Genomic DNA, 19,918 nt, shown 5'->3' on the forward strand with positions numbered 1-19,918 from the left:
CGAGTACATTTCTCTCGCACTCGGACCCTCACGACTCACTTGACTCTTCTTTGCAGCCTTGACCTCTTGCCTTCAAGCCTACTTCCTTTGGCTCTCGTCCCTCGGATGCATCCAAGCCCGCGGCTCGTGTCCACCATCCCTCAGATGCTTCAAGCTCGCGGCTTGTCCTCGATGCTCCATCCTTCACCGGACCCGAAGTCGTCAACCTGAGTCACATGTGTCACCTGCAGTCCTGCACAACTCAAGTACACATATCAAATAACGAGGGTAAACCTAACTTAAACCCTTTGCCCAAACACCAAAACACATGGTCCCGCGGACCATTGGGATTGCTCCAACAATCTCTCCCTTTTTGGTGTTTGGCAATACGTTTAAGTTAGGGAAAACATATAGCAAATAAACATGCTAAAAACAATGGACTTACGATGCCAAGGCTACACACTTGGACTTACTCCGTCGAATGGACTTACATTGCCAAGGCTACACACTTGGCAACCGCCGAATGGAGTTACGTTGCCAAGGCTACACACTTGGCAACTGCCGAATGGACTTACGTTGCCAAGGCTACACACTTGGCAACTGCCGAATGGACTTACGTTGCCAAGGCTACACACTTGGCAACTGCCGAAACAATGCACCAAGCATTGGAACCTATCACAAGGCTCCCCCTACACCTAAGCTCCCCATTGAGCTAGGATTTTTCCACAGGGCTTTTTAAGAACCTATCCCAATGCTCCCCCTACACCTATGCTCCCCAATGAGCTAGGATTTTTACAACTGGCTAGAATGAGCTAGAACCTATCACAATGAGCTAAGATGAGGCATCATCTACATCCTCAATAATTTAAGAACCTATCCCAAGGCTCCCCCTACGCAAAGGCACTAAGGTTTTCCCAACTAAACCTTACTTCTCCCCCTTTGCCTAACATCCAAAAAGTTCTCCAACAATATCCCAATTGTTGAAAACTTATCATCCAAACTGACCCTAAACTCATGTATTAATCCCCCTTGGATCCCATACATCTAAGCGAGTTGACATGGTCACAAACCAATGCTGAAAACAGTTTCAGACTGGTATCAGTCGACTGCCCTAAGTGCCAGTCGACTGGTCCCTTCGACACAACCTTACAGAACCATTCTGTGGTCGGAAAATACTGTTACCAGTCGACTGGTATCTGTACCAGTCGACTGGTACCCTATTTCTGAAAAAATCAGCCTTTTTATGCCAACTTCAGAAATGCACCAGAAATTCTCTAGACCTCCAAAAATTCCCAAATTTTGTGGAGAGGTCTATTGTACCCTTGTCTACTTGGGAAAAATACATTACAAAATGTATCTATCACCAATCTCAAGATTGACACAAAATCCAAAACTAACTAAATGGTTCAATTGAACCTTGACCTAAAGTCCTAGTTTTGGCTTCCTTTTGATGTATTTGCCCATACCAACCCACAATGCATCCCTAGCATGGGTTTACATGGCATCTATACATCCAAAATCAATTATCATGCTATATGACCCCAAATGTCATATTTCTTGCATGAAACATAAACCATGTGTGCCAAATCCCTGGGTTTGAGACTCAAATCCATCTCCAAACCTTTTGGCACACTCCATGGCTCCTCTAGACTCCCAAGTAGTACCCACCTGAGATTCATTGGCCATGGGTCCCAAATTGACTCTTAGAGCTCCCCCTAGAGCTCTTTGCCTTAGTCACCTCCCTAGGTGACTCATCCACAATGACTAGGCCACATCGGTCCACCCCCGGTGACACTTGGCCTACAAACGTAACTTTCTTAACCTTGGACACCTTGTCTTTGGTTAATTTCTTCTTACCATTCAATGGCTTTTCCTTGCCATAGTCATATGCAACCCTAGCATAAGACTTTCCCTTAGCCTTGGAGGGCTCTCCCTTGCCATGATCATTTGCCACCCTAGCATATGATCTCTTATTAGCCTTGGAGGAACTAGATCGGTATCCCAAGCCCGATATATCATTGTTCGGTCTTTGACTACCCAACACCATACTTAATCCCTTAGATCCAATAGTGAATCTCTTAAGGAATTTCTCTAAACCATCAAGCTTTGCCTTCAAAGCTTGATTCTCCCTTTCTAGGTTCCTAAACCTAGAGTCAACATGTCCACCTTGGACATTCCTAGACCTACCCTTTCTAGGCATATGTCTCCCCTTCTTGGGATTAATGCCTTGGTTCTCCTTAGGTCTACCATTTCTAGGTTTTTCATGCATTGGCCTCCTAGGGTTTTGATCTACATTAACCCTATTCCTATCATGATATCTAAAACCAAAATTTTGCATGGGCATATAATGATTAACATTATTTTTCCTAGCATGCATGGAGGAGTTTAAATTTGAATTAACCTTCAAGTTAGGGTATATCTCCCTTACCCTTGAAGCTTCCCCTTGACTTGAGCTCCTCTTCTTCTCCCATTTCTTTAGATGCGCAAGCTTCTTGATTTCCCCCTTCTTGGGGCATTTGGTGTGGTAGTGTCCCTTCACCCCACACGTGAAACACACAATGCGCAATCTCCTCCTTTGGGCTTCTTCATTCCTACAACCCTTGTTAGTGTTTAAATTAACTTGAATGGGTTTAGGAGATACCTTCTTCTTACCCATAGGACATCTACTTTTGTAGTGCCCCCTTTCATTGCACCCGAAGCACACAATGTGATCTTTTGATTTTGCTTCGGTGGAGGTGCTCACTAGGTTGACCTCCAAGACCTCTTCTTCATCCTCTTCACTTGTCTTGGACTTTTCTTCAACCCTTGAGGATGTCTCCTCATCCACACTAGTGGATAGCATTTCTTCATCCTTCTCCTCTATCTCCTCGGATGTTGAGCGTGACTCAACTTCCGTTTGCTCCTCCTCAACTTGAGCAATTAAACCCATCTCCTTGGGTTCTTCTTCTTCTTGTGTAGGTTTAGGTTCTTCCCGTAGAACCATCTTCACCTTGCTCCACAAATCGTGGGCGTTCTCATAGTCACCTACACGACTTATCACGTTAGAAGGTAAAATTTCAATCAATATTGATATTACCTTTGAATTTGCCTCCGATCGTGTTAATTTGCCTCCGATCGTGTCGTTTGCTCCTCCGTCCAATGTCATGGTCAGAGTTTCTTCCCTTTCTTGTCTTTAGGGACTTCGAATGGTTCATTTACCACCATCATGGTGTCCCAATCCGTGTCGAAGTAAACCTCCATCCTCATCATCCAATACGTGATGTCCCCAAGGCTTCCTCCTTCAAATTTTGGAGGGACAATAAATCCGACCATCTTATGCTTCCTTGGCGATTAGTCCAACGGAGAGCGTCCTCGCTCTGATACCACTTGTTGGAGGATCGGTGGCCGGCTTGAAGGGGGGTTGGATAGACGGCACCCCCAATAACTCGCTTCCTACGTATTCGTTAGTGCGCAAGCGGAAATACAAATACTAATTACGAATACGAAAGCTAAAGACAAAGAAAAGAACAAGCAAACCAATACACGTTCGATGTAACGTGGTTCAGAGATGATGCTCCTACTCCACGACTGTCCGTAAGGTGGACGATCCCTCAATCCGTCGGTGGATTAGTCCCCGGAAACTCCGGCTAGCACAATCCTCCTTGTCGGTGGAGAAACCTCGCCACAACTCGATCAAGAACACTTGGATTGCTAGAGCACTAGATGACTACTAATTAGGCTTTAACCAAGTCTAATTTCGTCAGGTTGACCGGCCATCCCAAGCTCCCTCTTATAGAGCTTGGGGAAATCAGCCTTGCTGATTTGCCCGTTACTAGTCGACTGGTCCTTGCACCAGTCGACTGGTGCCAACCCAGCGTCTCTCTCAACGGCTATCTATCAGTCGACTGGTCCCAGCCGTTTTGGGCACAGAAAGCTTCTGTGCTCACCACCAGTCGACTGGTTCCAGTACCAGTCGACTGGTACAACCCTAAACTTAGGGTTTTCCATCCCGAGTACATTTCTCTCGCACTCGGACCCTCACGACTCACTTGACTCTTCTTTGCAGCCTTGACCTCTTGCCTTCAAGCCTACTTCCTTTGGCTCTCGTCCCTCGGATGCATCCAAGCCCGCGGCTCGTCCCCAATGCCATCCTTCGCGTATGCCTCGAAGTCGCTTCCCTCGGCCCTTGTCCTTGCTGCCTTGTCCACGGTCCCTCGGATGCTCCATCCTTCACCGGACCCAAAGCCGTCAACCTGAGTCACATGTGTCACCTGCAGTCCTGCACAACTCAAGTACACATATCAAATAACGAGGGTAAACTTAACTTAAACCCTTTGCCCAAACACCAAAACATATGGTCCCGCGGACCATTGGGATTGCTCCAACATACTTTACCCGGTCTGCCTCTCTCTGTCCGCCCGGTCGACCTTTCTGATCCACTGCGCCTGCTAGTGCTGCTCTGTTGCTCGATCGATCTGCCCGCTCGGCAACACAAATCTGCCGCTCTTTTGCACATAGTAGAAATCAGCCCCTGCTGGCAGCCTGAGATTATCCGCTCAAGTCATCTCTATTTTAAGCTGAATTTAAATTCTGTAATTTTAAACTCAGCTAAGTCCACAAAAATCTCCGGCAATAGATTGTTTATCCAACATTGAAAAACAAAAAGAACTGTAGCAGCAACAAGAACGTAAACACAAATAACACATACCTCCTTCAGTACATGGATCCCCTTTATATAGTGGTCTTGTAGCGTGCGTTCATGCTTCTCAAAGCGCATGCACATTTTCTCATTTTTCTTATGAAAAGACAAGTCAGAAAAGTGTCTTTAACACATTCCTTAACAGGGCGTATAAATCCTTGACATGACAGTGGAAACTTCCCCCGTACAATTTAATAGCTAACCATGACCTGTTATCAGCGGTACCAACTCCCAGAACGATATAATGAGCTAAGCAAGGAGTCTCACTGTTTGGTCGAGCGGGTGAGCAACTCGACAGGGATTCCCCACTCGATTGCTCGAGACTGTTATTCTCCACGGTCGCTCGGCTTAGTAGCTTGTTCCTCGTATGGTCGAACAGCGGGTTTGGTCAGACTAACCCTTATAGGGTTGTCACAGTTGTGAACATCTGTTCTCCTCTCTTTAGCTATCTGGCTATCAAGGCATTGCCTATCGTCCGGCCGAACGAGCAGTTTGATCGGACGAGCTTTCGAATGACAACCTATTCCTATGCCCTCCTTTCGCTAAGTGGGTGGCCATGCCCGATCGGCCCGTTGCCACTCACTTGGTTAACTTTAGTGATTCAATAATTTCATATCTTTGACCATCTTGATTTTAACCTCCATATCAATTGCTTCCCTCCCTTAGATTCATCCTTGACGGATCATTTTTATCACCGTATCATCATCTATTATACATTTTTTATCATGACATACCCGCACATACCCGCAGGGTGTGCTCGTTTTCTTTTGTCAAAGCTTTTTGTGAAGTAATACTTGTTTTGCTTCTCCAATTTGGCATATGATGAATCAATCATCTCCACCGCCTCCTGACGCTCAACCGTTCCAGGCTACGTGGCCTCTACCGCTTCATCCTTTTCATGTGATCGTATATCACTCCATGAAAAATGAGGAGAAAAAGGATTTCGCAGCCAATGAATCACTTAACACTATCTTGTATGAACACCTAAAAAGATATGAAGGGAAAAAAAAAAAAGCCTTAGGTGTCATGTGTATGGCAATGGAATTCATATGCGACAAAGAAGATCTGATGTACATCTGATCCCAGTGCTGGCGGCAGTTGACAATTTGATATCAGCGTGTACTTTGGTGCAAGCCCTGCCGATGACACTTCATCAGGCAAGCTATTAAAAGCCCAGTACGTGTCTCTCTCGATATCTAAATTAATAAAAAGCTAAAACATGAAAAGTATTATAATAAGACTGGGATACGTACTGTTAATAATTTTTCTTCTTATCGAAGAACATGTTCTGGTCATTAACTAATCCCCCGTTGACACCTAGAGGATGCCCAATGAGTGTTTAATTTAATCAAATATGATTATAAAAGACGCTTTTTTTTATATGAAGGAGATTCCTCGTGAAGCTAGCTAGCGCTTTGATCTCTGAATGAAACAAGGCAGCAACTCTATTAAGTCAACAGTGAATCGGCTATTCCTCTATTCTCTAGACATTGTCATCGTAAACAAGGGACACAAACTTAGAGAGAAAAGGACACAGAAATTTACAACTTTGCCAACGTCAGTGCGCTGCCGTGTCCTGTAGGAGGAGGAAAAGGAAAGTAGCGGCCGAGATATGAGCTAAGGGAGGAATGGACGGATGAGATGCTGTCTTCCGCTGTGCTTCCTCTCTCTGGGCTCTCCCAGTGGCAAAGAACGTACAGAGATGGAGGCATCAGCTGCAGCGGCGGCATTTGTACTGTCCGACGACCATGGCGGCGCGATGAGGTGCTCGCCGAGCCCGCTTTCGTGACCGAAGAACTCCGCCGCCGCTTCCCCGGCTCGTGGGACAGCGGCTTCGTCTGCAACACCCATGAAGAGCAACTCGTCCTCGCCCATGACCTCCATGTCCTCCACTAGCAGCATTCCCTCCTCTTCTTCCATCTCCTCGTCATCTGCTTCGTCTCCGTCGTCTCCTGTCTGCCGGAAGTTAAGGAGCTCGTCCTCCATGGAGGACGTGAGGGGCGTGGTGGGGGAGAGCCCGGCGGCGGAGGTACAGTGAGGACTGTTGGAGTGGTTCTCGGTCTGACGAGGGAATCCACCGCCGCTGGATGCGTCTCCTTCTGAGGCGGTAGCAGCGGGCCCAGGAGAAGAGAATTTGTGGCGGGTGCTGCCGGCGAGGGAGTTGCGGTGAGTGGGCATGGGATGGTTGTGCTCGGCGGTGTAGGTGATGATGAACATGGAGGGGTCAGCGCGGCTGCGCTCGACCTGCTTCCGAGCGAGGCAACCCTTTGAGCTGCTACACCGGTAGTATCCCCTGTTTCCCAACGCCATGAGACGAACAACAAAGCTCAAAGTTAGCAACGTAACTCTAATGATCCTCAAAAATCACAGAGGGAGGAGGTAGATAAACTGTGTACCGGGGATAAGGAGAGCCTTTGATCGGTTTCTGTCCGTACTTACGCCACGCCCACACGTCGTCAGAGGAGAGCCTGGCGGCGGAGACGTGGCACACTACCTTCTTCTGCTGGTTTCTCCTGGAATTCCCAACCAAAATTCAATTTCTAGATCAAAGTTCAGAGTTTTGCTTCCGCTCTAATCGACATGAAAGTGGCGGAAAGGAACAGAAAGACGATGCCCAAGAGATCGAATCTCTTACCTGCGTTTGGCTCGAGGCATCTGGACAAAAGAGCGGTGAGGTTGCCTCGCCGGTTGGGGCGGCGGATGCTGCCCCGCCATAGCGGCCGCCAAAAGAGGAGAGGCGGAGGCAGAGGCGGAGGCAGAGGCAGAGGCAGAGGAAGGAAAAGCTGTCACCGGCTCAGGACCCGATCGTTGCGGCTGGTGGACTCTGATGGTCAGGAAGGGCTTGCAAAGCTCCTCCAGCTCCTGATCGCCATCGCCACCCCGGAAAAGATCCGGGAAACCTAAAAAGGAGCCACCTTTAGCTCCTTCTCTCGCGTCCCAAAACTCAATCGGTGCCTCCGAGAAGGGTAAAGCAGCAAAGTCACTCCACTCCATCGTCTTTGCCGCCGCCGCCGCCGCCGCTGCCCGGCAGCTCCTCACTACCGCGCCAAGATCCCAGTCGTTATCGGTGGTCATTCCCACTAAAAACTTGACAACCGTCCAGATCTGAGCCAAAGATCCGCCTACGCTGCTGCCTCGGAGGCGTTGACCAGGAGAGCCAGGATGAGTTGAGAAAAGAGATGATAGAAAAAGGCAAAGCGAACGGCGCTGACTTTTTTTTTTGCAGAAGAGTGGTGAGGAAGACACTAGTGTATTATATACAAGGGTTTAGTATGAAAAGATGAAGGACCAGTGCTTGGTGGTGGAAGTGAAGGGTGTTTCTCAAATCGCCTAAATCCGAGGTGGTTTTCATAAAATTTTCATTGCTTTTTGGCTATCGTCCCACTTGACTTCTTCAGCAAGTCAAAGGGGCGAGAAGATAAAAAACCAGAGAATCCAAGGGGCAAGTGATGGGAAATTGAGAGGATTAAGTTGCTAATCGATGATTAATTAAGAGTTCGCAATAAGTAAGCTATTATAACGATACAGGGACCACGCGTGTCGCACGTGAAGAAGTTCGCGTAATTGTGGGGCTGCGGACCCTCGTTTTACTTGCTTCAATTATGATGCATAAAATTGACAATTTCTACCGGTATTAATTTACAAATAAAATGTTTTTCAGTTTTAAGATAAACTTGTGAAAAATGTGATTTTTCATTTTGGTTGTACTCTTTTCATTGTCTTCACATGAGTTTTATTTTTATTAATTTTTAACTGTGAATTTTCCCTACTTTTCCAAAAAGAAACCAATATATTTTTAGAGTTGCTTTATCTTGGAGTACATAAAGCGTCGCTGATCTTCAATTTCAATTAAGAATGGATCGATCCTAAAATAATAAAGTTTTTTTGTGTTTTCTTGAAGAATTGAGATCTAACTTGAATGTTTTTATGATAAAAGTGTTGTCTGTTAATTTGTCTTGGAGAATTGAAGGATCTTGGATTGATGCAAAATGACAGAGAACAAAAACAACATTGGAAGCTGTGTGGATTCATGGATGCCAAGCAAGATCTGGTTGATGTGATTATCAACGACAATTTCTCTCTGTATATTTTTTAAAGTCTATCCACTTTTAGATAACAGATTTATTAAACTGGAGCAAGGGATCAATTTCTAACTCATACGCACCTTGAAATTTTTTTTTAAAGTCCATTCACTATGAGCACTATGAGAAAAGATGAATACGTTCATTTCTAATGTCTCTGTCAATTCGTCTCAGAATCAATATGGGAAAGATAAATCACGGACGACTACTAGCCTTTAGAATATTGACTAGCACATAAGGGAGACATTTATCTCAATTTTATCGAGATTCGAACCCTACACCTCATTGTGACAATACCTCATGTGCTAGCTATTAGACTCATCCAAGAGGACTTTTTTTTTTTTTAAAGTCCATCCACGATCCATGTCCTTATGGCTTAATTACCCCCTCGTAAAAAAATAGACAGCGAGAATCAGGTAAATTGATAATAAATAGTAAAAAAAATATTCTTTTAATTTAATTGATGAAATAAAATAGATAAATTATTTTTTGATATTTATTTTACAATAATGTTACAAACAATACATTAAGAATATGTATGGATCCGGTATCAGAGATGAGACGACTCAGTTATTGTAACCATGATCAATTGATTTTAATCAGCGGGATATAAGTCAGGTCAGCCTTCTTCCTCAAATTTATCGTCTATCGAGCAAATCGACTGCCTTTAAGTTGAGTTTTGATAGATCGACTATCTTCAATTGAGTTTTGACAGACCAATTGCCTTCATATTGGCATTCACAACGCCGAGTAGTAAGGAAGTTCATCCAACTAGGGTTTGAAAAGACTTAAGAAAAATGTTAGGTGTAGAGATAAGTTGGAGTTTGTCTCATACACTTTGACACTCAAGTCAAACCTTTGAGAAAATTGATGGAGAAAAGTAAAGAGCAAGAGAGTTATTTGATTGCTTTTTTGGATGCTATAACTTATTACCATTAGATAGAAAGTGAAAAGGGTGACCTTTGCATCAAAGGACACACATCTTTCTTTCATTACCGAAAGAAACCTTTTCTTGGTAATCAAAAACATCATTAAAACCTACTTCGATACTGGTTGAGTCAGTTTTATTGAAAATATAATCAAAGTCTCATATTAAAAATACATAAAAAAATATTATGGGTTTAAACGATAAAAGATATATTCATTAGTATGAGACATTTTGAATAGAGTTCAAAAATAAATCCATGAGGTCTTAAACCCAAAATGGTAATATCATATTATTATGGAGATATATGAATTCTTTTAATCCTAACAATATTTGAGATGTGTCCGAAGACAATTAGCTTAAATATTGTATTATTTATTAGATAAATAAAATTTCTTATTTGATTCTGTATTTATATGTATATAATATTGATCTTAGACTCAATTAAGGAAGTCTACAATACAATGCATAAATTATAATTGAATCACAATTAGTGAGTATCTCATCATGTGAAATTATATATGTATTGAAATATTCCCTAGTCGATGAATTGATATATAAGATTGAAAACCATCAATTCTGGAACACTAGCATATGTTATGCTCCTTGGATTATCCAAGCAGTCGATCATCACTAGTTGGAAACATTGGCATGTCAAGAGTTAACATATGAATGCTAGTTATGGGTAACTAGTTCATTGAAAATGACTCGCTATGAGATTTTCATGTGGTTCTATATATGTCAATGAAAATCTCATTGCAATTCGAGTACAAATTTCTTTAAACTTGAGGTATTCAAGTCATCTTGGTCAAGTGGGCTTATACTTTGACATTTTAGCAAACATCTCCTAGGAGGTGTAAGTCTAGGATGATTAGGTATAAGTCAAGATATCCATAGGTATTTGAATATCCCACAGATAATTCACCACTTCTTTGATAGAAGAGATGTATACCCTGAGACCACTTGTTAGGATTATTACACGTAAGTCTTTGGTCAAAGCATGACACATTAAGAAGATGATCTTCTTGAACATGTATTTGAGTAATTTGATTCCGCAAGACACGAAAGTAGTACTCAAGTTAGGTGTGACATAATCAACCTAGTGGGGACTAACACATAGATCATGTCCTGAACCAAGTGGATATAAGATGAATGAAATGAACAGATATACTAATAATTGTAGCTGCTGAAGGATTCATAATAGTTCTGATGCCAACTATGATTTTTTAGTTAATTGGAGATCATAATATACTACTAGTTATCACTCATTATCGATATATAATTAATGGTTTATTATCGACGATCAATATAAAACAGGAACTTATTTGGTCATACACACTATGTATGAGAATATCCGAAAGACATAAAATAAGTTTGAGAATGAATTCTCAAATTGAAAGAGATTAAGTCTGGTAGAACTAGACAAAGGGTAAATACAGAAGATATTTGTTGGACTGGAAGCGATGGTGAGTTACGTCTCTTGTAGTTAAGGTTGGATCCATTTTGGTTTAGTTATGAATCAAAATTAGTTTGATTTAATAATAAACCAAGAGTGATTTGATTTTGAACCAAGTTTAATGCTAGCGATTAGGTTGCTATTGGGTTTTGGGTTTGGGAGATTACTTGCTTTTTAAGTCATTGTGAAGAGGTATTATATATTCTGCATGAGAAGAAGAGTGAATTTTGATTTATTGGAATTAAATTTAATAGTGATAAGGTTTTTCTTCTCTTCCTCTCCATTGCTGACGATGTTGGCATTGATGTCCTTTACTGTCAATTTCAACGTCGACACCCCTTGTTGCCGATTTTGGCGCCGACAACTCTTATTGCTATGCCAATACCCCTTTCCACTAATTTCAGTGTTGACTCGTTCAGTCGTTGACAATAGTCTCCAGCGGCGCTGGACAACAGCAAAGAGGGTGTCGTCCACCTCACTTGGTGTCGTCGAGTTGCCTTGTGCCACTGGGCACTAAGTTGAGCTAGGGTTCCTCTCTTGGATCACATCGTCTCCTTCCTTTGGCTAGTATCGAAGCATAGACATGACTTAGAGAAGTCGTCTTGAAGGCATCTTGGTGCGGATATCAATAGAGACAATCCTTGTGATGATTGCTAGTTTGCTCTACACGTCATACGACATATATAATTTCTTTATAAAATTTTATTTTGCGATTATGTTTGCGCATGTGTGTATCCTATATATGTGTGATGTGTATGTTGTAATAATTTAAGAATTTATTATACTTTCATTGCTTGTTTTTCAAAGAAAATTTTAAAACATGCATAGAGATATCCAACATTAGTGTCATGATGTAGACCGAATGTCATATGGAGTGACCTTGAGCGAAGTTGAGGGGATGTCCGGATCAGATCAAGAGTGACCGGATGTTTATGGGGAGACTTGGAGCAGGTCAAGAGTGACCAAATATTTACAGGGAGGTTCGAAGTAGGTCAAAAATGACCCGATTCATGCGAAAAAGTCTGAATCATAAAAATAATGGTAGTCCTTTGTTAAAATTTCACATTAGAAATATATAGAAAAGATCATCAATTTAAAAGATAAAAAATATCTCTATTGGTATAAGAGTTTTTAAGTAAAGCCTAAAAATAAATCCATAAGGAACAATACCATATCGAAAATTCTTTTGGCTCTAATAAAATTTAGGTAAAATCACATTCAGATGTGACTCGGACTAAATTGACATAAAATCTTGTTTAGAGTTGATATGATCGGAACTCTATCTAACTGAATTGTAATTCAATCAGAGTCTATTTGAACTCGATCAAACCCAAGTCAGACTCAGCTTGAACGCGGTCAAACCCGATCCAAGTTGATTTTATTGAATCTGAATTTATATTGACTTCGAGTTTGACTTTAACTTTGACTTTGACATCAACTCGACTCGACTTAACTTGATTTATGCCACGTGAGGACGGCTATCACCACCAGAATCAGGTATTAACAGTGGCAATAGCATGCGAAGGGGCAGTCTTTCAAGCAGGGGCCGCAAAGGAGGGCGGTGGTTGTACACCGCCGCCTAAATCGAAAGCAAGGCAGCGCAGAATGTTAGGTACCCTATCCGTTCTATAAACACACGTAGCATTAATCATGAACTACTTTGCCCATTCGACGCTTCCAGCAGAAGGAATAATATTCGAGCAAAAACCGGCAACCTTGAATAATTTTGCATAAATCAAAGTTATAGGGGAAGAATCTCCGAGCGAAAAGAAGAAGAGCACAACCAAGCTCTATCTCACCTTGAGATCCATTAATTCGACCATCAAAAGTGCAGATGCACCAGTTCGTAGTGGAGTTGCGGCAAAAGAAGGCCACAGAATAAAGGGCGCTGTGTGTCCCTAGTTGGAAAAAAGCACTCCACATTGTCTCCATAATTTTTCAGCCTGTCGTGCCCACACAATCAGTGGCTACGTAGTCCCAGATTCCCTCCGAATATAATCATTTTCCGTCCCGGGGCTCGCAGTGATAGCTAGCTTCCTTCCAAAAGCAATCAGGCTGATGGATTTATGTTTAATGTTTAGGCAGGGGAATATAATTGAACGGGTCGCTAGCTAGATAGGCATGGCTTACCAAATATACGATCGAGTCGAAGTGTGATATATAGTAAAATATTGTCTTCAACTCAAACATCTGCATGCTTCCGGAGCTACTTTCCAACTTCCAAGCTAAGTCAAGTGGCTTAAATTATTTGATCCGGACGGGGGATCCTCGTTGACAGGAGGTCAACGACACGTAAAGGTCAATGGTCAAGAGCGTCAACCCCAGGGTCAGGCCGAGAGGACAGATGTCACGCCGAGCGAACCGGCGGGCCAACCAAGCATCCGGCTGACCGGACATCCGGCCAAGGGTCTCGGACCGGACGAAAGACACCCCGATCAGGGGTCGGGTTTCCGACGCTCAAAGTAAAAGAGTTTATGGCCGGGCGGACGGGCCGCTCGTCTGAGCCGCATAACAATAAGACGCAATTCCATCCGAGTACATGAGCAGAGCTTCCCCGCCTGAGCCGAGGTATGTGCATTCCCGGAGGCCAATGAGTGTCGAGCGGCTGTTCCGCTCGGCCCAGAAGCAGACAAGGGCGCTAGGAGACAAAAAGGACAGCCGACAAACAGCACGGTCGACGGCTGAAGCGGACAGAGTATCATACAGTGGAAGTTTCCACCGTCACATCCGGGATATGCTCGGACGATTGCGGAATGACGTCAGACATGCTTTTCTGATACAGCCCTACTGAGGTATGGTTGGGGAAGCGTGCACACATCGAGAAGCGTGCCCGTGCCTCCCCGGGGTCCTATATAAGGACCTTCAGACTTCGACGGAGGTATGCAATCTGGATCACTGTAGTCACACAGTAGCGTTACTCTGATTCTTCGTTGCCTGACTTGAGCGTCGGAGGGTCGTCGCCGGGAAACTCCTACCGGCTCGGCTTCTTTGCAGGAGGTCCACCTCAACACTAAAGAACAGCGGAGAGCGCCACATCCCCAGCGTCCGTCGACTTAGAGCTCGGACAGGATCATTATTATTTATAATAAGCAATAATTATCATTAATTAAATTTTAAACTTTTCGAATTAAATGGTATACTTCTGAAACCATTTTCACGATTTGCTCACTGCTAATTAAATTCCATATCTACTCACATGTAAGTATGCATGTAACTTGAACTTAGGCCCTGATTTTAACAACACTCAGGACTGTGCCCAGCCCAGGAACAAAAAAAGAAGTGGACGCCAAGCAAGGATATTCTCCGTGTTGCTCCTACTGCAATTTGCAGCTAGCTAGCCATGAGTTGATTCTGGGGCCTCACAACTCGACTCTGTTTCTTCCTGTTCACTATGATGAGTTCTTGCTCTCCACCTCCCCTGATTCCACTTGTAAAAGTTCAATGGCTTGTCCGAGCACCAAGGAATGGATCGTCCTCAACCAACAGCCATGGTCCATAGGAACATGAGGACACTCGGAGAGCCTTGGGATCCATTTAGTGCCACTACTCACCGCTGGGAGCTGCCCCAGGCCCCCAGCACAGAGACTGAATCTCACTAAGCTACAAGGCAAGAGACACTGCCAAAAGTGCTGCCACCTTCCAACAATAATTACCAAGCCCAGTGACTATGATACCATGGTACTCGTGCAAGTTTTTATTTTCAATGAATTATATTCAGATTGTTTTGTCAGAAAAAAGAAAGCAAAATTTGTTGGCACATAACTACATAGAGGAAGACAACTAACCAGTAACGAATTAAAACTACCAAGTTAACGATATTAATTATAGTATATTTTAGAGAGTGCTTAATTTTAAGTATAAACTGTTGACTTCCAGTTGGTGGAGACGAATCACAAGGTTTTGCTCCCATTGATGCTAAATATTTTCAATGGCGAATTCTGTCCGAGCCCCATCGGTTGCTCCATTTGGTAGTACAAGAAGGAACACAGTGTCGTTGGGACCGCGCCCCACTGAGCTCACTTGCCTATGCATGCCGCCATCATCTCAATCATTCATATCCTCTGATTCCCTCTTGGACTCATCAGATTCCACACTGCATATATGTATCAGGTCGACATCAGATCTCCCCTCTCTCATCCCTATATATGTCTCATTAATTATCTAGAATACGTTAAGGATGGATATAATTGCACATTATATTTGAGATTTCCGATCGGTGGCGAAGCCTGTGATCGATCTAGGAAGTGATTGGAGCTTGCCAGATTAAGTCAGACAGATATGGTCATTTCTGCATTGATAAAGTTCAATACTGCTCTGAATTGAACGCTGCTGAGTAATCTAATTAATTTGTCACTCGAAACAGATTTTTTATCAAATCAAAACTACGTTAATTTGTAGATGACAGTACTCGACAAAGAAACCACCCTAATATCAGCATCAGTCTGCTGATTCTACTTCTCGACCTTGTAAGATAACTCCACATCTTGAGCGATCCTCATGGCATCGAGCGATGCCCCGACCAAGCCACGCCTCGTGAATCCAACGGCATACAGCCCGTTCGGCCCCTTCCATCCATTCGGAAAAGGTTTCCTCGGCAAACCATCCATCTCCGAGAACATATCACTCTCCTACATCACTAGATTTCTTAAAAAAAACAAGAACTCGAACAATTTTATTTTATTTTTTAAAAATATTTTATACCTTTAACCAACGAGGTACGTTACTCTTGTATCCGGTTGCGAAGATTGCCACGTCAAAATTTTCAATTCTGCCGTCCACAAACTCTGCTCCTCGATCGGTAATCCGCTTAATCGCTGGCCGTACCTTATTAAATTTGCATGCACATGAATTTAAATAAATAACTGATAATATATAAAACGATAGAAAAGTAATGATCGATGATTACCTTAATGGAGCCGGATTTGATCTTAGCCAAGGTGCCGACGTCGAGGACGGGGGTCTTCCCGGTGAGCGATTTCAACTCTAGCGGCCCGAGCTTGGGCCGGTGCAGGCCGAGACTGGCCGTGTCGCCGAGCATCAGCCGGGCGACAGTGAGCAGGAAGCGGTCCACCGTCCGAACCGGAAGCCATTTCAACAGCCACGTCGACAATCCAAAGGTGGACCGGCCCAGCATCTCACGTGGCAACATGTGAACCTTTTTTCTCACACAAAACCACAAAACAATTTAGAAATTAGTTCGATTCAATTATAGCAAATTCAATGGACCGATGGCTCACGGTCTCCCGAACGACGATGGAAGGGATCGCATTGTGCTCGCATAGATCGAGGGCGACTTCCATGCCGGAGTTGCCACAGCCGACGACGAGGACGCGCTGCCCCCGGTAGGCCTCGCCGCTCCGATAGGCGCTGGTGTGCAGCACCGTCCCCCGGAAATCGGCCGCCCCCGGGATCGCCGGCACCATCGGCTCCGCGTTCTCCCCCGTCGCCACCACCAGCCACCGGGTCGCGAACTCCTCCCCGGTGTCCGACCGGAGGCGCCAGAGGCCGGCGGAGTCGTCGCGCTCGGCTGAGATGACAGCCACGCCGAAGCGCGGGCTGAGGCCGAACTCGGCGGCGTAGGCGTCGAGGTAGGCCAGGAACTGACGCTTGGTGGGGTATAGCGGGAGGGCGGCGGGGAAGGGCATGAGGGGGAGCTCGCAGAGGTACTTGGGTAGGTGAAGGCGGAGGCGGTCGTAGGTTTTGAGCCGCCACGAGGAGGCGGCGCAGGGGGCGCGCTCGAGGATGAGGCTCTCGATGCCGCGGCTCTTGAAGCAGGCCGCGACGGCGAGCCCGGACGGGCCGGCGCCGACGATGATGGGACCGGCGAAATAAAAAACCTCCTGCTTCCTCGTCGACTTAAACATATGGCTGCTCGAGCACTCTTCTCCGTGATTGACGATGTGGGAGAAGCCGCAAGAAGGTCGGAATGGTGTCTCCTCCTCCGCGCGCCATGCAATAGCCATGAACGATCTGGGTATGGAAGACATGCATGCACTGCAAGCGGATGGTTGAGGTCATTTATAAGTAAGTCTATCTATCCGTAGATGGATTAGTCACGTTGGAGTGCGCGGTAGGGCTTATCCATTTGTGGATATACGAAGAATAAATTTAGACTGGATTGGCTTCGCCGGAGGAAGCGGAAGAGAACTGGTAGAGCTGGGGGATGAGTGAGGGAGGCGAGTAACGACGTGGACGGCTGGCGGCTAATTTATGCTACATCCACTGCTTGACTGTCCCAGCGCAACAAATTTAAAATAATATTTAAAAGTTTAAAAATAAATAAAATAGCAAATTTAAATTTATTAAACGTGAGATGTGATAAATAATTATTATTTTATATATTTTTAATAATTTTATTTTAATTCTGAAAAATAAAATCAGTTGCCAATGTTAACTGCTTTTCGCAACAGATTTAGCAACCATAATTATTGTTAACGACTTAAAAAATCTAGATCATTCTAGAACTTGCAACTAAATAACTAACAGGTTGCAAATATTAAAGAAAAAAGCTATGAGCATCACATCAAAATCCTCCTCCAAAATTTAAAATTTAGAGTAAAAAAATATTTTATTAAATTACAATGTATTAATTTCCTTATATTTTTTCTCTTTTCTCCATAATAATAATAATAATAATAATAATAATATTATTATTATTATTATTATTATTATTATTATTATATGGAGGAGAAAATTTTTTTTATTAAGGGGAGGAGAGAGAAATATTTAGGGAATAAAATTCTTTCCCTAAATTTAGACAATTATTATTTATAAAAAATGTATATTTATGTAATAGCTAGAGTAGTTGATGCAAATAATTTTTGATGTAAAATATAAAATTTAATTTAAGATAATTAATATGGATATTCTAAATAGCTTATAGTAGTAAGAAAATGGGATCGGCCACCTCAATTTTTAACTATCTATGAGAAAATAAATCAAAAATAAGTTACAATTGATCAGTACAGAAAAATATTTTTCTTTAACTTTACTGTGATTAAAACTTTACCCTGTGATGACAATTTTATTCTGCACTAATCCATGCTACACTGCCCGGGCTGCTCTAAGTAGCTTATGATATTATGTTTTATATATTATAATAAAAAAATATTATCCGTGAGTCAATATCAGTATAATAATCAAAGTTAAAGTTCCACCCTTTAGCTAGTCCAGTTAGACTTGAAAATCTGATAATTATATAAAATTCAGATAGATTAAAGTATGATATGATATTTGATAGAAAATTTAGTTGGATCTATGAAACCTAATAGTTAGTTGAAGTTTATTTGGATCTATGGATCTAATAACTATATAACAGGAAGACCTGGTGAATCAAGAGATAAGTCAAATGACTGCAAATAGTAAGTGAAAGTAAGTCACTAGAAGAGAGTGATCCAATGAGGATGAGTCCCAGTGGAATTATAGGCGCAGGTCTAGCTTTGAGTTATTTTGGAAGTCTAAGCTGAGACCATGACTAGCTAGATCCTAGTCTTGGTAAGATAGGATCTAATTAACAATATCATTTTCTATTGTACTAACTAGATCTATTTTGTACTTTATACTTTATTTTTGGACTAATAGATTTTTACAAGGGAAAATGCATAAATAAGGCTCGGATGAACAATGTCTGAAATGCCTTGAAGGTGCAAGGAGGCACCTTGGAGTTGTGCGGAGGCACCCAGGATTCAGCAAAAGTGCCCACAGCATATAAACTTCGGGGATAGAAGTTTACCATGCGAAGGCGCCCTAGAGTACGTTGGAGGTGCCTCAGATTACATTGGAGATGCCTCGGAGTGCTTGAAAGTACCCTCGCATTATTGGATCATAAAGACGTTAGAGAGGGGGGGGGGGGTGAATACTGATCGCCACTTTTTCAAAAGTTGAGAATACGCAATGGATAAAAAGTCAAGGAGAAAGAAGCGAGAAATAAAAAGACAAGCGCGCGCTAACACAAGTAATTTTTTACTTGGTTTAGAGTATTCGACGACTCCTACTTCAAGGCCTGCACTCGTTGAGTGCTTTCGTTGGACAATCCACTAATAGTTTGAATAATATAGTAGTGAAGTACAAGTGAACTAAAAAAGGTTATCGACAACAAAGAAAGTAAGGAGAACTTGACCGTTTGTTGTCGGAGGAGTGTTACAGCTTCGTAGGAGCTTTTTCGGAGCAACGCGGCGGAATGAAAGTCGTAACACTTGATGTTCTGAAGCTGTTGGTCGAAGGCTGCTTTTATAGCCCCATCCGGGCGCTTGGATCCCCTCCCAGGCGCCTAAACTGTGCTGACATGGCGAGCTATCGTAGAAATAACCCCATCCGGGCGCTTGGATCCCCTCCCAGGCACCTAAACTATGTTGACATGGCGAGCTATCGTAGAAACTTTATCCTCAAAGTTTATCCACCTCAAGGTGAGCTGGATCGTTGACGTGGGTTAGGCCAGTCGACGCTCTCCATTCAGCTTCTAGATGAATTTTTTTGATTCGGACGCTTGGACCAACTCCAGATGCCCAGACCACCCAAGTATTTGGCCAAGCACCCACTCAGCGAAACTAGTTCGAGCGCCTGGATCCCTTTTGGGCAGTCATACCACTCTTTTTTACCCTCTTCTTTTTTGCAAAAAAAAGGTTAGTCCAAGCAACCAAAATATATTTATCCTATAAAACAAAGTTAGTAGTATTAATTAGATATCATCTCCTCGAGACAAGAATCTAGACAAAGTCTCAGCTTAAGTTTCCCAAATGGATCTAAGCGGCTAAGCTGGACTAACGTCTACTGTTACCTCAATGAGGAACACATCCTCA

At 43.2% G+C, this 19,918-nt stretch overlaps 2 protein-coding genes across 2 annotated transcripts; both read right to left on the bottom strand.

Annotated features, from left to right (window-relative positions):
* Nucleotides 1–6,074: 6,074 nt before the first annotated feature.
* LOC122000783 (probable WRKY transcription factor 27) lies at nucleotides 6,075–7,892 on the bottom strand. Its single transcript, XM_042555238.1, has 3 exons — nucleotides 7,293–7,892; nucleotides 7,054–7,170; nucleotides 6,075–6,950 (listed from the first exon to the last, which is right to left on the bottom strand). Exons 1-3 carry the CDS (start codon nucleotides 7,730–7,732, stop codon nucleotides 6,275–6,277), a joined length of 1,233 nt encoding a protein of 410 aa, XP_042411172.1. The 5' UTR covers nucleotides 7,733–7,892; the 3' UTR covers nucleotides 6,075–6,274.
* A 7,679-nt stretch (nucleotides 7,893–15,571) lies between these two features.
* LOC122002083 (indole-3-pyruvate monooxygenase YUCCA2-like) lies at nucleotides 15,572–17,083 on the bottom strand. The gene is made up of 4 exons (XM_042557136.1): nucleotides 16,358–17,083; nucleotides 16,027–16,275; nucleotides 15,822–15,944; nucleotides 15,572–15,748 (listed from the first exon to the last, which is right to left on the bottom strand). Exons 1-4 carry the CDS (start codon nucleotides 17,081–17,083, stop codon nucleotides 15,572–15,574), a joined length of 1,275 nt encoding a protein of 424 aa, XP_042413070.1.
* Between the last annotated feature and the right edge of the window lie 2,835 nt (nucleotides 17,084–19,918).

This window comes from Zingiber officinale, chromosome 7A (genome assembly GCF_018446385.1).
Source record: "Zingiber officinale cultivar Zhangliang chromosome 7A, Zo_v1.1, whole genome shotgun sequence".
NCBI classification, from domain to species: Eukaryota; Viridiplantae; Streptophyta; class Magnoliopsida; order Zingiberales; family Zingiberaceae; genus Zingiber; species Zingiber officinale.